Source organism: Marmota flaviventris, chromosome 4 (genome assembly GCF_047511675.1).
Source record: "Marmota flaviventris isolate mMarFla1 chromosome 4, mMarFla1.hap1, whole genome shotgun sequence".
In the NCBI taxonomy this organism is placed as follows: domain Eukaryota; kingdom Metazoa; phylum Chordata; class Mammalia; order Rodentia; family Sciuridae; genus Marmota; species Marmota flaviventris.
The window spans coordinates 121,363,378-121,383,030 of record NC_092501.1 but is presented as its reverse complement, the minus strand read 5'-3'; the positions used below and the strand labels follow the sequence as shown (position 1 = coordinate 121,383,030).

At 33.6% G+C, this 19,653-nt stretch overlaps 1 protein-coding gene across 6 annotated transcripts in view; it reads left to right on the top strand.

The window, feature by feature from the left end:
- Positions 1 to 18,219, top strand: part of Elf1 (E74 like ETS transcription factor 1) — a 106,359-nt gene extending 88,140 nt beyond the window's left edge. For 5 of the 6 annotated variants that reach the window (XM_071611467.1, XM_071611466.1, XM_027928780.2 and 2 more), the window contains exons 5-9: positions 1,271 to 1,438; positions 5,613 to 5,696; positions 6,435 to 6,627; positions 8,722 to 9,168; positions 16,246 to 18,219. In XM_071611467.1, coding sequence (XP_071467568.1) covers positions 1,271 to 1,438; positions 5,613 to 5,696; positions 6,435 to 6,627; positions 8,722 to 9,168; positions 16,246 to 16,849 — 1,496 coding nt within the window. In that variant the 3' untranslated portion in view covers positions 16,850 to 18,219. The remainder of the gene's footprint in view (positions 1 to 1,270; positions 1,439 to 5,612; positions 5,697 to 6,434; positions 6,628 to 8,721; positions 9,169 to 16,245) is intronic. The other variant, XM_071611468.1, reaches the window with a different exon arrangement.
- Positions 18,220 to 19,653: the final 1,434 nt, after the last annotated feature.

The window sequence follows — 19,653 nt, the reverse complement described above, 5'->3', positions numbered from 1 at the left end:
TGAAAGCAGTCAGACTCATGAAATTAATTATTACTAAACCAACTCAGGATATTTATTGAATGTTTGCTTATATATGTGCAATAGCAGTGTATTAGGCATGAACACAATAGGATGTTATTTCTTTCCCCAATCTTAGAATTCAATTTTGAAGTTAGTTACTTATAAAATAGGCCATTGTAGTGACACATGCCTATAATCCCAGTGGCCTTGGAGGCTGAGGCATGAGGATTGTGAGTCCAAAATCGGCCTTAGCAAAAGCAAGGCACTAAGCAATCAGTGAGATCCTGTCCCTAAATAAAGTATAAAAAGGGCTGGGGATGTGGCTCAGTGGTTGAGTCCCCCTGAATTCAATCCCTGGTACCCCCCACCAAAAAATTGTACCATATTTCTTGCATAATCATTATGACCACATACATTCATGAGGAATGTGTGCATCCTAATCTTGCACCAAAGACTAATCAGTGATTTTTAAGTAGTATACAGCTTTAAAAAAAAATCTTCACATAATGATTGCACCCCACTTTTTTGCAAAAAATAAATTTATCAAAAAGTCTCTGATTATGCAGTGAAATTTGGTAAAAGCCAAAAATAAAGGACAGGAGCATTCAGGAAGCAGTCTCTCATACTAGAGATAGGCTTTACTGAGAAAGTGTTTTGACTTGGGCTGTAAATGATGAATAAGCTTTTAAGGAGACAGGAGAGGGGATTCAAGCTAGAGGTAATGGATTGAGCTACAGACATAGACCTGTAAAATAAATAAATACATACATACATACATAGGTAAATACATAAATTTTGAGGTGAATGTTTTGGTACAGATAAACTGTAAACTTCATGGTAGTTGGGAGATGTGATTGGAAAGGTTGGTTTAGATTGTGGAAGCTTTAAAAGACATGCCATGGAGTTTGGGTTTAATTTTTCCTTGCAAATTATAGGAATATATTTTTTGTATAATTTTTTCTTCTAATTTTTAGGGTATAAAACTTTTGTATAAAGGAATAATGTAGTAAGAAGAATAATGTGATGAGTTCAGACTTAGATTTCAGGAGATAACTTCACCCTGGAGGAGAGAGACAAGATAAACTGATAGGAAGTCAAATAAGAAAGACTTTGAAATAGACCATCAAGACTCCACTGATCTAGGGTACTTGATTTAAGGCAGAGAATAGATTTTAAAATTTTATTTCTCCTTTAACCTTCATAGAAATGTAAAATTATTTTGGTTTATAATACACAGCATGTTATAATTAGTTGATTTTACTTTCTTTAGATAATAATGTATTTACTTCATCTGAAGATGACATTGTTGTTGCCCCAATTACCCATGTATCAGTCACATTAGATGGGATTCCTGAAGTGATGGAAACTCAACAGGTGCAAGAGACATATGCAGACTCACCAGAAGCCTCTTCACCAGAACAGCCTAAAAGAAAGAAAGGTAGGTCATTAATTTTTGGGGGGCAAATAGTCAAATCTTGATGTGGAATCTATATATAATTTTATTCAAGGTAGATGGTTAATTTGGGGGGCAAATAATCAAGTCTTGATGGGGAATCTATATAATTTTATTCAAGGATTTTTTTTTTTTTGCACTAGGCATTGAACTCAGGGGTGCTTTATCACTGAGCTACATCCTCAGACCTTTTGATATTTTATTTGATACAGTGTCTTGATAAGGTGCTTAGGGCCTCACTAAGTTTCTGAGGCTGGTCCCAAACTTGTGATCCTCCGGCCTCAGCCTCTGGAGTTGCTGGGATTATAGGCATGTTCCATTGTGCCTGCTCAAAGATATTTCTATACCAATTAACAAATTGAGGGCAAAAATCCAAATTGAGGTATTTCTTCATATTAGGGTCATTTAAAAAATACAATTTTATGTATTTAAAATACTTGGTCTATCACAGAAAAAAGATTTACCAACTTTTTAAAGCCTCAGATTTTTAATCTAACCCTGTTAACTCAAACTTAAAAAAGAGCTTGTGGGTAAGGACAGATCAGCTTCATCCCCAAAGAGGATTATTTGAAAATCACCAGTCTATACTTGTGATTGATTCCAACATAAGATTCTAATTGGAAAACTTATGCATTGGAAATCAACTACGAAATTGAAGAGGAAAATTTTAAGGGGATTTTGAACTTTTCACAAATTGGCACCACACTTGCCTTCTGAAGTCTGTTGCTCTTTCCATTTCATTGTTCCTGCTTGGTTAATATTTTGAGTTTAATATTTTGGTTAATGGCCTCACCAACCACCAATAATCTGAGCTCATGTGAAAGTAAGGAAAATTCCAAGATAAAAATGAAGAAGAAAGTAAAAAAGTATAAACTAACATTGTAGCAGCTCTCAAGGGCTGAGAAACCTAAGTCAAGGGGCTTGTTTTTATTGCTTATGTAGTGGCAGCAGCCTAGGTCTTGGGCCTTTGCAAGATGAGGTATTAGTCTCAGACCTGAAAATATAACTGGAACCCTAAAAGAGATACAAACTTGGGGGAAAATCCATCCATTAACAAATACAAGGAAACGTGTACAAGTTTCTTGTACAAGTGTCTGCCAGGACTCTGGAGAATTCTTCCTTTGAGAATTTATGATCCTTGTCTCCCTTAACTAGGTTTATGATGAGATTTTAAACTATCACTAATTTTAGAATTCCCAGCCAAGTAATTAACATAAAAGTGGCTCCAGGCTGATAATAACATTGGGGCACCAGGCTGAAACTCACAAAATTGTTCTGGTAGGTTGCACATTGAACCTAAGTCGCATAGGATTTCCTCAGAAAAAGCCCTGTTAAAGGTGAACTTACATTATGGTATCACAAAATACACAAGGAAGACATTTCCTGAGTAAAAAGTAGCAGACATAGAAAACCCTTGGTTTAGTTCTCTAAGAAAACAACAGATAATAAAATGATCAAATAGAAACTTTGAGGAAGATTACAGTTTCTAAAGCAAAAGAATAAGAAACAGTCAAAGAATTAACATGGTTAATAACATGTTCAAAGAACAAGAAGATTTTTAAAAAGACCAAGGGGAACTTCTACTTGTAGTTGAGATGGAATAATAGAACATGGATTTACCCTTCTACCTGAAGCAACTAAAAATAGGCAAAATATATGAAACAATGATAATAGATATCAGTCAAACAAAAGTCAGTGTTACCTGAGAGACAAGAAACAAATGAGTTGAGTCTTATGATGGCCCCTTCTTCATGAAGAAAAATTGTTTGGGAAATAATTTGTCAGTTTCTTAAAAATTTTAATGTATACTTGTAACCTTGTCATTCTAAATATTTAAACAAAAGAAATGAAAGTGTATGTTTAGACAAACTTATATTGAATATTTTTAGCAACCATATTTTCACTTGCCCAAAACTAGAAAAAAACCAAATGTCTGTCAACTGCTGATTGACTAAACGGGTGGTATATCAATATAATATCATTCAAGTATAAATAGAACATACCATTGATACATAAAACAAAAATGGATAAATTTCAAAAATTTTTATGTTAAAGGAAGAAGCCAATGATAAAAGAATATGCTTATGTGTACATAAAATTCCTGAATCTACAGCCGTTTTTATTTTTTATTTAGACATAGGGTCTTACTAAGTTACCTAGGGTGCCCTCAAACGTGTGATCCTCCTGCTTCAACTTCTCAAGTCTCTGGGATTTACAGGCATGCACCACCATGCCTGGCAAAGAAATAATTGTAAATCAAGAATTTTTTATCCAACCAAGCTATAATTCATGTGAAGCTGTGTATATTGCCACCTTGAAATAGTAAGGGAGATGATGGATATTGCGTAGGCTATGGACAGTGTCTGTCATGACTTAAACTAGTTAGACATTTTCTTTATTCCTATCGCCTACCTCTATCAGAAGAGTACGTATATAGTATAAAATAAGATGATAGGTTACCAAAGTCTTGGTTTCTAATGATTTATTGTCATGAACATAGCCAGAGAATCTGCCTCATGAAGGAGTTCTCTACAGATGTCTGACATGCTGAAAGTATTACTAGAGATATTTTTGGCTTTTTCTCCCCTCACCCCTATAATGCTGAGGGTTATAGGGCCAATGCATGCTATGCAAGTATTCTACCATTCAGCCCCCACCCTGCCACCTATTTATTCCCTTTTATTTTGAGACAGGGTCTCATTAAGTTGCCCAGGCCTGGCTTTGAACTTTCAATCTTTCTGTCTCAGTTTCCTGAGTAGCCAAGATTATGGCATTTGATAGTCTTAAGACAAAATTTAAAAGAAAAAAAAAGGCTTTTCTGACCCCTTTTCCCCGTACTCTTACTCATCCAAATGATTTCAAAAATGTTTTCCTACTCAGTTTCTTGGGATAGGTTGTTACTTACCTTGTGATTTTTAGCTCTAAAATTTTGATATTCTAAGTTATTGTCTTATATTTACTCCAAATTCACCCTGTGATCTAGACCAGAGTGTTAGTCTCAAGAATATTGGGGAAGAGAGGTAGTAACTACATACAGAATGGTAGTTTATTCAGACAGCATGAGTGCCTCAACTAAATACAGTCAACAATGCTACCAAGCCGTAGTTCCAGAAGAGTGGCAAAAGTAAATCACAGAGACTTACCAATCTGTATTTAGGCTGTCAGGATGGATTTAGAGATTCATGATGGATAACCATAAAATTTGCTGAGAATTTCAAGAGATATAGAAAACTGAGGTGTTTAAAAATACACAAGCCAAGAATGGTGGGTGCTTCCTGTAATCCCAGCTACTCAAAGATTGAGTGAGGCAGGAGGATTGCAAGTTCGAGGCCAGCCTGGGCAACTTATTGAAACCCTGTCTCAAAATGAAATAAAAATGGCTAAGGAGGGGCTGGGGCTGTAGCTTAGTGGTGGAGTGCTTGCCTTGCACATGTGAGGCACTGGGTTCCATCCTCAACACCACATAAAAATAAATAAGTAAAGATATTGTGTCCATCTACAACTAAAAAAATATTTTAGAAAAAAGTTTTTTAAAAATGGCTAAGAATATATGTAGCTCATTGGCAGAGTCTTGCCCAGCACATCTGAGGCCTCTAACACATATCAAATATACAGGAATAAATTAGGTGGTTCAACAATTAGGGGGTTCACATTTTACCTCAGATATTTTCTATATCTATAGAATATGGAAAAGTTTCTAACATTTGAAAATTTATGTAAAAATGTCTTTTATATAAAGAGAGAAAAGCTCAAAATCCATTTCTCTTGCCTTAAAAAGCTTGTACAACCAAGAGTCAGACAAACCTATGTGGCCAATTTTTTAAGTCTAAGTTTTATCAATGTCAAGAATATTCCCCGATTTCTTAAGAAAGCACTATCAATATGGTTACATCAAAGACAAGATTCAATATTTGAAATTTAACCTCATTTTTACAGATGGGTCAGTCATTTCTTACATAAATGTGTTTGTGATCTAACCTACATTAATGTTAAGTTTTTACTGAAATTTTTTTTTAGTAAAAGCATTTTAAGGTCAAGTTTATTGTCCTATGTATAGACATTTTGGCCTTTGAAACTTATGATAAATGAAAAAATAGCTAAGTTGTTCATTATTTTTCATTTTTGAGGGCAGATATTTACACGGTTATTCTGATTTCAGGGAGGAAAACTAAACCACCACGACCAGATTCCCCAGCTACTACTCCAAATATATCTGTGAAGAAGAAAAACAAAGATGGGAAGGGTAAGTACTGCAATAATTTCCCAATAATACTTCCAGGCCAAGTAACATTGAGATTGCTTTATAATGTCTTCATATTGTAAGTAGAAGCCTCCAGTTTTCTTGATAAACTGAAATGGAATATATTACTACCAATGTTTATAAGATAGAGTTGCCAGTTTCTGTAAATGAACTGGTAATAAGGTAGCTCTAGAAATCCTTTTGAATTATTTTCATTTGTATGTCAAAATAATCCATTTATTCATTTAATAATACGAGGCTCTTGGAAGAATTCAGCCCTGTTAGATTTCAGTTCATACACATTATTAGGTTGTCTTGAAATTCTAGTATTTTCATAACCATTGCTCAAATTTGAGGAAAGCTGTTATGGCTGATGCTACTTGTTCTAATATAAAGACAACAACTATGTAAAGTTTCATATAATTTTTTCATGTTTCTTCTATGTAATGGCTCTTAAATAGAAAAAAAAAATATCTTGAAGTGCTTTCTCCCTAAGTCATTGCAAATCTAATGGGTAAGATATTGTCTCTTTTCAGTCATCTTACATAGGACTGATTCAGAGTTCTTTCTTAGACCTTAAAAATTATGAACATCAAATCACCAATTCTAACTGAATATATCGGCAATACTACTGAATTATATAATAATTTTGTGTTAATATAGTTTACAGAACTATATTTGTTTTATTGTGCTCTTTTAAATGAAATTCTGTTCATTTAAAAATAAGTTGTTTTGTTTCAGGAAATACAATTTATCTTTGGGAATTTTTACTGGCCCTGCTCCAGGACAAAGCTACTTGTCCTAAATACATCAAATGGACTCAACGAGAAAAAGGCATTTTTAAACTGGTAGATTCTAAAGCAGTATCCAGGTTGTGGGGAAAACACAAAAACAAACCTGATATGAATTATGAGACCATGGGAAGAGCACTCAGGTGTGTGAAGTTTTTTTTTGTTGTTGTTAAGAATACCATTTCCTAGGTATTGAAAAAATGGGTAACTTTTTAAAAACTAAGGGATTAAAGAAGTGAATTTTATTGAGTTACAAAACAACAATTGTTTAGAGGTTTAGTGGAATAGACAAAGGTGAATGGAGGGAAGGTGGGGGGCGGGGGATAGGAAAAGGAAAGACAGTGAAGTGAATCTAACATATGTACATGTATGTACATGTATGAATATACCACAGTGAATCTCACTGTTGTGTAAATCCATAAGAAATTAATTTAAAAAATAACTATAGGTAAATGGCAGAAAGATTAGGAGAAGGAAAGGATCAGTGGGGATGGGGAGAGGGAAGGGGAAGGAGAGGTATAGGGGTCTGAACTAGAGCAAAATATATTCCATGCTTGTAAATTATGTCAAAATGGATTCTACCATCATGTATAACTGAAGAAATAATAATTTTTTTAAAACCACAATTCTTGTAGAAATCAGTGCACATTTAAACTAAAAGCTTATTGTAACCAGGGAAGATATTTTCCTTCTTAAAAGAAGGAAACAACAACAGATACAGGTTGAACTAAACAAAAACCTGATTTCAAAATGCTACAAATCTGACACTTTTTGAGCAAAAAAGTTGTGGTGCCTAAAAGGTTTTGGATTTTGAGAGGCTGTGGGAAGAGGCTTAGTGGTACAGTGCCTAGCATGTGCAAAGACCTGGGTTTAATCTCCAGCACTGCAAAAAACAAACAAAAGCAAAAAGATAAAAAGTGTTGGATTTTTGGAGTATTTCCAAATTTGGGTGATTTGTATTAGGGATGCACAATAAGTAAAGTCTATATGCAGATATTCAAAAACTCAAAAAAAACCTAAATATGAAATATGTTTTGGTTCCAAGTATTTTAGATAAGACATACTTAACCTATAGTTTACTAAGAAAATATCTATCATTAGGAATTGTATGTGAACTGTAGGGCTCATATTTTGAACCATTATGTTTAAATTTAGCCCAAAATACCAATAGTGGTAGTGCAGGTACTTGTAAGAAATTCATTTTTAAACATGAAGCTCAGGTATGATGTTATTTATTATAATGGAATAGATTCATACTTCAGTATTAATATTAGAAATTTTGAATGAGGTACCATTTTATTCTTAAGCTTGCTTTTGCTTTATTTTTCTGGGATCATGTCATTTATTCTCAATATATGCACATATTTGAGAAAGATTAAAAATAGGAATGATCTGACTAGGCATGATGGCACATGCCTGTAATCCTAACATCTCTGTAGGCTGAGGCAGTTAGGTCAGCCTCAGCACAAGTGAGACCCTGCTTCAAAAAATAAAAAGGGATGGGGATATATAGCTCAGTGGTAAAGTGCCCCAGGTATCAATCTCCAGTAGTTAAAAAAAAAAGAATGATCTGAATAATCTTTTAGAATAATCTTTTTGACAGTCTTAAACTAGAACTCTTCTTAGATCCTCAGCAATTTATTGAGATCCTGTCTCAAAATAAGAAAGGGATTAAAGATGTGGTAAAGCACCCCGGAGTTTAATCCCTAGTACCTAAATAAACAACAACAACAACAAAAATTAGAACTAGTTCAAGTTTTTGGTTTATTTAGCTTACACTTTGTTTTGGCTCTTGATTTTGTTAAAATCAATGACAGACTATTTGGATCTCTGTACTGTACATCATTAAAGTTTGCACACAAATCTGAATAAAATTTAAACTCATATTAATGTTACAGGAAGCTATGGAGAGGAAACAGTTTCTTGATATATGTAGGATAGTTGATTATCCCAGAAAGTTAGCAGCAAGATAGAGAAAGGAAGAAAATTGAAGACTGGTTACTTTTCAACGGTACCCTAATCAGAATTGACTTTAGATTTAATTGGCAATAATGTCTTTTCTCTCTCTAAGTGTTAAGTGTATCCTATATAAGGTAACTGTCCTTAATTCAGAAAATTTTTCACTTGTTTGATTCTAACTTTAAAGTTGCTATGATTAGGAAAATTTGTTTTTATTGAATATTATTTTAATTTGATTGATTGAATAGGATATTGATGAAATTATCTGCTTTGAATAGGTACTATTACCAAAGGGGTATTCTTGCAAAAGTGGAAGGTCAGCGCTTGGTATATCAGTTTAAAGAAATGCCAAAAGATCTTATATACATAGATGATGAGGATCCAAGTTCCAGCATAGAGTCTTCAGATCCATCACTATCTTCATCGACCACTTCAAGTAGGAATCAAGCAAGCCGATCAAGAGTATCTTCAAGTCCAGGGATAAAAGGAGCCACTACAGTTCTAAAGCCAGGGAATTCTAAAGCTACAAAACCCAAAGATCCTATAGAAGTTACACAGCCATCAGAAGTTTTGAGGACAATGCAGCCCTCACAGTCTCCATATCCTACCCAGCTCTTCCGGACTGTTCATGTAGTACAGCCAGTACAAGCTGTCGCAGAAGGAGAAGCAACTGTAACCAATAGCATGCAAGAAGAAACATTAAATTCCTCTGTTCAGAGCATTAGGTGAGAAAAACCAAAGTTCCTATGCATAATTACTATATGTTTCTGACCAGCACCATTATTTATTAAGTGGGTCAGGGTTCAGAAGTGAACATTTTATTTTAAGCTACAACTTTTGGTTAACAGACTATTTCAAGAGCCATATGTATTGTATTAGCCCTCTGATTGTATCAGTGATTCCTTATTTTTAAACTTTAACATTATTTGATGTTATTCTATCACTTTAACTATTGCTTACTAGATAGACCTATATAAGGAATGACCCAAAGGTAAGAAAAATCCAGAGAAGTGTTTCAGATCTTTTTTCAAATCAAGTCAGAATCTGAAAAAATTCAACATAGATTGTCATACTTTGACATTAAGATTGTACTGAGTTCCAAAAAAGAAATGTTATTACTTGGGAAGATCCTACTATGGAATACTTCTATAAGTTCAAACAAGTGGAGAGGCTAAAAATTTAAAGTTGTCTTTTTCAGGCTTCAGAGTGCCAGAATTTGGAAAAGTAGTTTTCTCAGTTTAAAAATCATACTTGTCTAAGAGCCTGAGTATAGATGCTGACCAAGAAAACCCTGCTTTAGATTGGTTTTCTAAAGAATTTTGGAACTGCCCTTACCTGATTTTAGAATAGGGGCAAGGAATAAGGAATAAAAGTCAATGGGTATTTAACAGCTTTTGTTGTTTTGCCTGTTTATATTGTCATGAATTTCAAGAACATGAAATGTAACAGCACACAGGAACCCTTCCAAAGCAAATAAAAGTGATTATTATCATTTGCAGATTTCCATACTATGTTTGAATATTCCATAATATAAATGCTGAGGTGTTGGTTCAGTTGGTCTTGATACAAGTTAATTTTACCTAGAATCAAGAACACACTTGGATAATTCAGCCTTTCGTACAAATTAAAATTTTTGCCATTGGGAAAATCTTAAATTTTCAAATGATTCAAGTTGATTTTTTTCTTTTTTATTAGACAGGAATGATATAATCTCAAGCATTTACCTTCTAGTGTTTTATTTCCTGTTAGTTTGTTACCATATGATTATGTAGTTGGGAATATATGGTTCCTCCCACTAGATTCTAGATTGTCATCTTATCATTGTGTGTATATGTGCTAACAGACACAAATGGCTACATCTAGACACCGGGACCCAACTGTTGGAGGGATTAAGTGGAATTTTATAGCAATTGTATTGAAAATTTCCATTTTAGAATTAAAAAAATGCCTCTAGCTTTGAAGAGTATTAAATTGTAAATACTGTATTAGATATTACTCTGAAAGTCAATTTGTGAATAATACCCAATGACAGTTATTAAAATATTCTAAGACTTGCCAGAAAAATTCAAAGCTATCTATTTTCTCCCAGTGGTTTAAAAACTGTCCTTAGTGTCCCTTTCGAATTTCCATTTCTAGAATACCCTGACAGTTCCATGAAATCTGCCCGGATTCTAATGTTTTTTCAGATCAGGCTATATACATGTTATATATCCCTTATCTGAAATGTTTGAGATCAGAAGTGTTTCAGATTTTGAATTTTATATTGGATTTTGGAATATTTGCATATACATAAAGAGCTTTATTTTGGATAGGACCAAGTCTAAACACCAAATTCACTAATGTTTTATATATATCTCATTCATATAGACTGAAGGTAATTTTATACAATATTTTGTCAGTGAGCTGTCACATGAGGTTAGGAATTTTCCACTTGTTTCAGATTTGGGAACACTTTGAATTTTGTATTAGGTATGTACAACCTGTATTACTACAAGTAATTTCTAAACTAGCTTTTTTAGATTGCTTTCTTGCAATTCTTGTTAGATCCGTGTTCACATAAAATATGTCCAGTTTTAGTTACCTCAACTCTTAGCCTCTTATACTTCTTTCTTGTTCTCTAGTTTAAGCTGATTGCCTGGCCATACTATCTTCTGTATGTTACATACTGCTGTCATTTCAGTTGATTTTAATGCCTGCCTCTTACATATTTAGCTATGTAGGAGCCATATTTTATTCATTATCATTTTCCTGGTGCCTAAACATTCACATTTTAGAGTTTATTTTGAAGTAGTGCATGTATTCATTCTTTTCCCTCATTTTAGGATAAGGAGTTTTTTAAATGGGCTATTTATAGAATGAAGCAATATAAAATTTAACATTTTCAAGTTAAAACTTACATTCTTATTGTAGTAAATCATTCCTTTATATGTATATATACTCACATTTTAAAATCATATATGTTTAAAATTTTTTCTGTCATTTGGTTTTATCTTTTATTTCTTTCCCCAAATTCTACTTGTTTTCAAGCAGTTTAACCTTTAATAGAGTTGGGGATATAGCTCAGTTGAAGAGCATGAACCTCAAGCAAATTGAGTATATCACTCTGAAATTTTAACATTATTGGGTTTTATTAGAATAATTTCTAATAAGATAGTGATATTTTATTTTTTGAAGTTGTATTTTATAATTACCCAGCTTTTTATTATAAAAATTTCAAAATGTGGAAGAGTCAAAACAGTATAATAAATACCTATTTACCATGCACTTAGATTCAAAAATTGGTAGCACTTTGCCTTTTCTCTGTAGATTAGTTTATGACCTGTTTTTTTTTTTCTGTTTTACTATTTATCAAGTAAGTTAAGATTATCTTGACTTTTACCTCTAAATAACTTCAACCCATAACCCATAAGAATAGATATTATTCTAAATAACCATTATCCTGGGAAAATAAATAGTAGTTTGATTACATTGCTCATTTTTATGACTAATAAAAACTGGGGCCTTTAAATGATTTTTCTCACTATGGTTGAGAGGAAGTAGAACATATACAATTTAAAATATAGATTTTTCAATTATTATAGTAAGAATTTGACACGCAGAACTTTTTATATTTTACTTCTCATATAGTGATATATAGAATTCTTACAGTTCAATGAGATGTGAGTGATATTCCCATTTTAGCTGGGCATAGTAGTGCATACCTATAATCCCAGCTTTTTGGGAGGTTGGGGCAAGAATATTTAAAGTTGAAGTCCTTCCTGGGCAACTTAGCAAGATCCTATCTCAAAATAAATAAATAAATACATTTTAAAAAATTAAAAAAAAAATTGAAGGGCTGGAGGTGTAGTTCATTTGGCAGAGTGCTTACCTAGTATGCAATCCCCACCACTGCCACTGAAATTCCTATCTTACAGATAAGGAAACTGAAACAGAGGTGCAGGAGCTTGGTTATATCTAGTACGTGGTAGAGAGAGCATTTTAATGCAAGCAGTTTAGTCCAAAGCAGTGAGCTTGATGATTTGTCACATTACCTACTGATTTATAACGGATCACATGAACTGTCATTTATTTACAGTGAGGCATGTAGCATCTCAGTGTATTTCCTTCACCCATTTATTTTCATCTCATAAATTGCATTTATCTATGTTTAGTCAATTAAACTTTTTTGATTTACAGCATTTGTGTTTAGTTTTTACAAATTTTGATTTGACTCTGGCTTCATGTTAGTCCATGAAACAACAAAACTAAACCACTGACCCTGTTCCAAAATGGTCTATGGATGTAATTAATGGTAGAGTGCCCCTAGGTTCAGTCCTCAGTACTGCAAATAAAAAAAAAATCTCTGATAAAATATTTTCACAAAATTGTCCATTGGTAAACTTGAAGTCTACCTAGCCTAACTTCTTCTTCTCTAATATTTATTCAAGCACTAAGAGTTTGTCTTAGTGCCTTGTTTTTCTTTCTTTTTGGGGGGATACTGGGGATTGAATTCCAGGGGTGCTCTACCAGCTCCCCCCCCCCTTTTTTTTTTAAAGACAGGATCTTGCTAAATTGCTGAGGCTGGTCTTAATTTATAATTCTCCTGCTTCAGCCTTCTAAGTAGCTGGGATTACAGGTTTGCTCCAACGTGCCTGACTTGTCTTAATGTCTTTTAGCTGGGCATGGTGGCCACGCCTATAATCCAGGCAGTTTTGGAGGCTGAGGCAGGTGGATCCCAAGTTAAAAGCAAGCCTCAGCAACTTAGAGAGATCTTGTCTCAAAATAAAAAGGGTTGGGGATGTAGCAGTGGTAAAGAGACCCTGGGTTAAATCCCCTGTACCCTCCCCCCTGCCCAGTGTATATACATGTACAGTTTATAATTTACCTTAAGTGCAGCGTGGTGAAGGGGGGAAGAAGGTAAGCATTACCTTCCAGCCTTGCCAGTTATTAAATGTGAAAATGAACTAAATATTTTGAGTGGTTCCTCATTTGTAGAATAAAGATCATAATACTTACAGGTCGTTGTGATAATCACTTCCCAGTATCTTAGTAGATCTTCAACAAAAGTTATATTATTTTTCTTAGCCTCAGAAATTAAAAAAAAATTTTTTTAGACGTTGATGGATCTTTATTTTATTCATTTATTTTTATGTGGTGCTAAGAATCAAACCCAGTGCCTCACACATGCTAGGCAGGTGCTCTACCACTGAGCCACAATCCCAGGCCATCTCAGAAATTTTGATGAATTATAAATTATTACTGTGGTACCAATTGGTTATAAGCAGCTTAGGAAGGTTTTAAAAAGTAACTAAAATATACTCTGTTATATAATATAATGGGATATAGCTGACAGTTTAACCATTAAGGGGGGAAAAAGAAATTTCTGTGTTGTTGGGGAAGAGTTTATAATATTTTATTCTTAAATCTTTAATTTTTTTTTATTAGTGAAACTTGTTTTAAAATTTGTTCAAATAACCATCATATTTACATTGTATATATCATATATAATCATGTGTATTTTCTGACAGACAATAGTCTAGTTTCTCAAACTAGAAAAGACTTGTCTTTTAAAAATTCGAACAAAAAGGGGCTGGGGTTGTGGCTCAGCAGTAGAGCACTCGCCTAACACATATGAGGTCCTAGGTTTGATCCTCAGCACCACATAAAAAATAAATAAATAAAAATAAAGGTATTGTGTCCAACTATAACTAAAAGATAAAATATTTTTTAAAAATTTGAACAAAAGCATTAACTGCCTAATGGTAGCCCTATTAGTAATGTGGACAATTTTAAAGTACATTATTGTTTCTGCCATATCTTAGAGAAGGAAAAGGGGGAGAGATATCAGAGTTAAAATGGCCTGTAATTTAAGAATATAATTGTAAATATTCATCTTAGCTGAAATTATTCAGAACTCCAGAGGTAGAAGTATGTTGTAATAGTGCCTGACTATAGAGTTTCTATATAGACACATAGAGTGTCTGCAGTCAGATGGTCTCTTTCTTATCTTACTGGTTATCTTATGCAAGCTGTTCAACCTCTTTTTACTTGTAAAATGGAGAAAATGTGTTTATACAACATGACAAGGCTACACATATTATAGAATCTGTGTTAACTATATGCCAAGTACTGTTTTACCTATAGTACGTGGATGTAAGCTATTGTCCTGGAAAGCCTTTTGGGACCTTATTTTTAAAATGGTATCTGGTTCTAGGGTACCATACTCAGACTCTCATTCCACCTAAGTTACTCCAATTCAGGTGGGAAAAGAGATGGCAAAGGCACAGTGTGTTTTGGAAAAGCTCCCTGACTCCCAAAGTGATGGTTTCCTCCCAGTTTGTCCATTCCTGCCTAGTATTAGCTCATCTGGCCTTTATTCCCAGCCATATTCTGCCTACCTATTAAATCTTTATACCCCACTCATGATCTCTTCTAGCTTTGTCCTTCAAGAGAGCTGTTAATATCCTGCTGTAGACTGATGCTCACAATGATGACTTGAGTGGCAGTCTGAATTTGTAAATCACTATCACACGTGAATGGGTAGGCTCTAGTCATCCTGTGTCTTCCCACATACTTTGAAGCTCTCCCTAAGTTGTACTGGGTTTTTATTTCATCTTTCCACCTATCCCATTTATTTTCTCAAGAATTTCATTTCTCACATGTGACAGGCCACATAACTATAACATACTAAAATTTAGCTTTAATAACCTAGTTTATGGGGACTCTAACCTAGCATTTAGCCATTTAAAGTAACAGCTAAGTATCTTTTATAAAATGCTTTACAGAATTCAGAGAAGACAGTAGATATCCAGATGCAGTTTTTCAACTATTTTTTATATAACAGTGACCCAAATTGTAACTTTCACAGGTGTGAACTTTTAAAGTTAGATTGCCTCATGATATCATTTATGTACCTTTTTAATAAGTGAGATTATGTTAAATTGTAGCTCTGTAACTAAAATTTGTGAAAATTCTTTAGGCCTACAAAATTGCTAAAACATGCTCCTATTTTATTTTTGTCAAAGCTTGACCTTATTTTATGCTATCAGCCTAAGAACTCTCATAAATTATAATCCTGACTTGTTTTATGTAAATACATATGAATTATGAGCTATTAAAATCCTAAGAACTCTGTCATATGTACATTTAAGACAGGGATTTTGTTTTAGTTAATAGAGCATTTTGCCTCTTTATATGTTATTTTAAAAACATTGAAAATCACGAAGTTTGGTAATCATTATGGATGAGCACATTGATATTATCCTGTAAGTATTTAAAAAAATGAATCAGATTTGATTTTAATTTCCTAGTTTTTTCTTCAATCATTTTTGTTTTTGCTGTGGTATTGGGGAATGATCCCAGGACACCCTACCACTGAGCCACATCCTTAACCCTTTATTATTATTTTGAAACAGGGTCTCCTTAAATTGCCCAAGCTGGCCTTGAACTTGCAATCCTCCTGTCTCAGCCTCCCAAGTCACTGGTATTACAGGCAGGTGCCACCATACCAACTTTCCCAGTCCCCCCCCCCCCCCCCCCCGGTCCCCCCCCCCTCCCCCGCCGCCCAATAGCTTGTGGCACTTTATACAGAGGTTTTTTTTTTTTTTTTTTTTTAAATAGCACTCATGGATGATATCATTATGAATGGTTTCAGAGATAAAATATGTATGATGTTTGCCTGGCATGATGTTTATTATTCTGTGTAAAAAATATGGGAAACAGCATTTGAAATGCCAGAATTGTATTTTTTCAGGATGACTTGTCAAGTATTAAGGTTTCAATAATGAATATGCTGTCTCACTTTTATTTGGTTATCTCAATAGGACTATACAGGCTCCAACCCAAGTTCCAGTGGTCGTGTCTCCTGGGAATCAGCAGTTGCACACAGTAACACTCCAAACGGTGCCACTTACAACGGTAATAGCCAGCACAGATCCATCAGCCAGTGCTGGATCTCAGAAATTTATTTTACAAGCTATTCCATCATCACAGCCCATGACAGTACTGAAAGAAAATGTCATGCTACCATCACAGAAGGCAGGCTCTCCTCCTTCAATTGTCTTTAGCCCTGCCCATGTACAACAGGTTCTTACTAGCAATGTTCAGTCCATTTGCAATGGAACCGTCAGTATGACTTCATCCCCGTCCTTCAGTGCTACTACACCTGTGGTGACCTTTTCTCCTCGAAGTTCACAACTCGTTGCTCACCCTCCTGGCACTGTAATTACTTCAGTTATCAAAGCTCAAGAGACAAAAACTCTTATACAGGAGGTAGAAAAAAAGGAGATTGAAGATCATTTGAAAGAAGACACTGAGAAAACTGAGCAACAGCCACAACCTTATGTGATGGTGGTATCCAGTACCAATGGATTTGCCTCTCAGGTAGCTATGAAACAAAATGAACTGCTGGAACCCAACTCTTTTTAAATAATGTACCAAAGGATTTATGGATGATTGTTTTATAATTGAACTCATTTTCAGTTGTCTGTAAACTGATTCTAAGATAAATCTACAGAGGTTCCTAATTTTGCGATTGTTAAAAAAAAAAATAATTGAGTTAATTTTGATTTTGTTAGTTGAGGGAGTAAAACCCAAGTGTTTCTCTTTATTCTCCAAATGTTTCAGAATTCAATTGTGAAGGAACAGGCATTTTATACTATGAAGACATCCTTTTGAGATTTTTTTTTTCAGTTGTTATACCATAAACATTTTTAAAGTTTCTTTTCTAATTTTACATTGTATTAGCTGTTTTGATTCTTTTGTAAATACATTACTTAAATGTAAGGCAACAGGAAATTTATATAGGAAGTATTTTCATTCCACTTGTATAAGTTAAGTCTTGACTCTAAAATGCAAGAAACTTATTTTATTCTTTGTTAAAATTATGTCTCTTAGATTGACTTTAGTTGGTTGTACTGTATAACAAACTATGAAAAAGTAACATTAAAAATTGAAATATGCCCATGATATGGCTCAACCTGTTTCAGCAGAGTAGTATAAAATATCATCCTAAGAGTGGTTCTCCCCCTAGTTAGCTGTGTAGTCTTGGGCAATGCAAACCACTTGATTCTTTTTGGGCCTCAGTTCTCATAAGGGACACATAGGAGTAAATGATCTCCAGTTTCCCTTGTAGTTTTAAATTTTTATTCTAACACCTATATTTTAAAATTATCAATTAAAACATTATCAAGTTATTTCCTAAAGCAATATAGCTTAAATATTATAGAAAAATAAGTGATCCCTACAAAATTCACTCTATTATCAATAAAATCTGCCATAAATTCATCCTAATTTTTTTTCATTAATTCTTTAGATCACTGTGTACTATGGTCCATTATAGTAAACTTTTGTTGCTGAGTGTTAAATGGTATACTGCTATTCTAAGAAAGTCAAAGCACTTTCTTATAGACCAAGAAAACAATTTGAGTCTTGGGCTAATCTGGCTTGAGTAGTCATTTGTTATAAAAGCATAATAGCTTTATATTTTGGATTATTTTTTACTGGGGGTGGAGAGGGGAAGGGAATTGCATACACATATATCCAAGTTTCTGAAATAAAAGTTTTTAGATTTTTCAACTGTAAATAATGTACATTTAGTGTCACAATAAAAATTGTTTTCTGCAAACTTTTCTAGTAAAAATTTTGTAGATGAAAAAATCATGTTTAGAGGTCTAATGTTATATGTTTTCATATTATAAAGTGAATTTGTATTTAAATGAAAATTTAAATTTTGGAATCCTCTAAACGTTTTTTGTATCGTTAATTGGTTTATTAAATAAATCGTGAAATTCTCAATATTTGTTTTTGGGCAAAAATTTCTTAACAAATGTACAGAGATTGTTCACTAGTATTTACAGTGTTACTACTAAATGATTTTATATATATATATATATATATATATATATATATATATATATATAAATAAAATTTATTTCTCAGGTGGGTGCAGTGGAAATTTAAGAAATTTCAGAGACTGGGGCAGAAGGATCAGTCTTGGCAACTGTCAAATTTTTTTTTTCTAAATGGGTTGAGGGTTGGAGCTGGGGATGTAGAGGGCCCTTGTGTTCAATCCCCAGTATGGGGTGAGTGGGGTGGGGTGGTGGTGGTGGGATCCTTGTCACAGTTCTGGAGACCAGGAAGTATGATACTGGCATTTCTTGAGTCATTCATGACAGAAAGCAGAAAAGGGGGCTGCTTTTATAACAGATCTACTCTGGTGATGATAATCTTAAAGGTCCTACCTCTTAACAGTTACAGACATTCAAACCATAGCACCCAAGCTCCCAGAATCGGGTAACAATAAAATATTCTCAACAATATTAAACACACTTGTAAAAAACAAGTTTTTTTTTGTGTGTGTGTGGTGCTGGGGATTGAACCCAGGGCCTTGTACATGCAAGGTAAGCACTCTACCAGCTGAGCTATATCCCCAGCCTAAAACAAGTTTTTTAATTAGAAACTTAATTGCTAAACTTGGAAAACATTAAGAAAAATATAAATTGTAATTCAATACCTATACCCAGCAGTAACTTTCACTTATTTTCTCATTCTAATTATTCTAAAATGATTTTTTTAAGAGTATATAATATTAATATACTATAATCCAGGCCAATAAAATCTTTTTAACCAGACTAGTATTGCAGTTTTTCACTGCATAAATCACAATATAAGTACAGTGTCTTCGATTACTTATGTCGTTACAACAAATACCTAAGACTATATAATTTATAATAAACATAAATTTATTTTTGGAGAATGTGAAGTTCAATATCAAGGTACTGGCAGGTTTTAGAACTCCCAGTTCCAAGATGGTGGCTTCAACATTACATATGACAACAAAGGTGCTATACAATTTAAATAAGGAGAAATGAAAAACTTCAATAAATGTGTCTGGATCAATTGGATATTCGTATGGGAGAGAAAATGAACTTTAACCCCTAACCTCATACCTTTAACACAATTAATTCAAGACGGATAGTAAACATGAAAAGTAAAAGCATCTAGAACAAAGTATTTTCACAGGTTTGGTGTAGGGAAAGATTTAAATGAGACCCAAAAAGGCACTGAACATACAAGCTGGATTACATTTTTACAAATATTAAGAGGATGAAAGACAACTGAGAATATATCTGCAATAGATGTATCGAATAAATGACTCCATTCTAAACCATATGAGCTACTATAAACCGGTAAGAAAACTTCAAAAAAATGGTTATGTAAAAGATTTCAAA